Here is a 1,884-nt window from a genome sequence, read left to right as displayed (position 1 = left end):
TATATATGTATATATATATGTATATTGTATAATATATATGTATATATGTATATATATGTAATATATATAATGTATATATATATATGTATATTATGTATATATATGTATATGTATATATATACGTATATATATATAATATGTATATATATATCGTATATATATATATGTGTATATATATATGTGTATATATATATATATATATGTATATATAAAAGATATGTACGTGCACACGTGAGTGTGTGTAGAACTATATGTGTATGTGTCTGTTTCTTATGTAATGTTCATAAAAATAATTTCTACTATTGTTGCTTTTTAGGGTTATTGAAACAAGAAACCTTGGGTGAATCTGCCTAAGCCATTTCTTTGTTTTGAACAATGGATTCTAGCTTTCTCGCTGCTAGCACATGAAGAGAAAGCTGGCATAAAAAGTCACAGAAGCTTTGTCAAGAAATCTTACTGGTTTATTTTACTGTTGTTGCTGTAATTTGTAATATACTTTGGTTAATCAGATTTTGGTTGTTGTTTATTTTTTTTTGTTGTTGTTATTGCCCCCCTTTTTCTATCCATTCCTTCTGTTTCTCTTCTATTAGTCAGACTGTCAGTCACTTTGATATATTGTCACTGTGGCATTTGCCTACATTTTGATGATGTTTGTAGACAAGGGTTTAATTTTGAACATCATTAAGTCTTGAGTGATCTCCCCCTGGGCCTGAGCTAACTGTATGGATAACCAGGTCCTTCACTTTCTACCCAACAAACATTAAATAGAAAACTAACACCCACACATTACATACATACATTATTATTATTATTATTATTATTATTATTATTATTATTATTAATTTTATCATTAAGGAGGTCAGCGAGCTGGTAAAATTGTTAGTTTGCTGGACAAAATGCTTAGCAACAAGTTGTCGTTTTTGCATTCTGTGTTCAAATTCTGCTGGGCTTGACTTTGCCTTTCATCCTTTTGGGGTCAATAAAATAAGTACCAGTTGAACACGGGGGTTGATTTAATCAGCTTGTTCCCTCCCCCAAAACTGCTGGCCTTGTTCTAAAATCTGAAACTTTATCATTATTATTATTATTATTATTATTATTAAGGAGGGTGGCGGGCTGGCAAAATTGTTAGCATGCCAGGCAGAATTCTTAGTGACGTTTTGTCTGTCTTTATGTTCTAAGTTTAAATTCTGCTCGGGTCGACTTTACCTTTCCACCTTTTGGGGTCAATAAGATATGTACAAGTTTAATCCTGGAGTTGTTGTAATTGACTTAACTCCTCCTCCAAAAATACTGACCATGTGTCAAAATTTGGAACCATTATTATTAAGGTGATAAGCTGGCAGAATTGTTAGCATGCCGGACAAAATGTTGCTAAGCTTTTTGTCTGTATTTACATTCTGAGTTCAAATTCTGCCAAGATAACTTTGCCTTTAATCATTTCAGGGTTGATAAAATAAGTACCAGTCGAGCACTAGGGTTGATCTAATTGACTGACTCTCCTTTCACTCCCTAAAAATTTAAAACCTGCTACCTATAGTAAAAAGGGTTATTATTATTAAGATGAGCTTCTGTTGTTATATTCTGAGTTTAAATTCCGCCAAGGTTGACTTTGCCTTTCATCCTTTTGGGGTCAATGAAATAAGTACCCGTTATGCACTGGGGGGTGGGGGGGTGATGTAATTGACTTAATCCCCTCCCCCAACCTGCCTCTGTGGCAAAAATTTGAAGTCTTTATTATTAAGGTGATGACCTGGCAGAATCATTAGTACGTCTGACGAAATGCTTAACATTCTGAGTTCAAATACAACCGAAGCCTATTTTACTTTTCATCCTATTTTGGGTTGATAATAAAAAAGCACCAGTCATGTGTTGGGGTTGATG

General features: G+C 33.1%; 1 protein-coding gene across 4 annotated transcripts in view; it reads left to right on the top strand.

Annotated features, from left to right (window-relative positions):
* The window catches only part of LOC115215226, a 105,208-nt gene extending 104,698 nt beyond the window's left edge, over positions 1-510 (top strand). For 3 of the 4 annotated variants that reach the window (XM_036505220.1, XM_029784448.2, XM_036505219.1), the window contains one exon: positions 317-507. Coding sequence is in view for 1 of the 4 variants with exons in the window: in XM_029784449.2 (XP_029640309.1) it covers positions 317-325 (9 nt within the window). In the remaining 3 variants the exon portion in view is untranslated. Of the gene's footprint in view, positions 1-316 lie in introns of all 4 variants that reach the window. The other variant, XM_029784449.2, reaches the window with a different exon arrangement.
* Positions 511-1,884: the final 1,374 nt, after the last annotated feature.

This window comes from Octopus sinensis, linkage group LG8, assembly GCF_006345805.1.
Source record: "Octopus sinensis linkage group LG8, ASM634580v1, whole genome shotgun sequence".
Taxonomy (NCBI): domain Eukaryota; kingdom Metazoa; phylum Mollusca; class Cephalopoda; order Octopoda; family Octopodidae; genus Octopus; species Octopus sinensis.
This window is presented reverse-complemented; position numbering and strand designations above follow the sequence as displayed.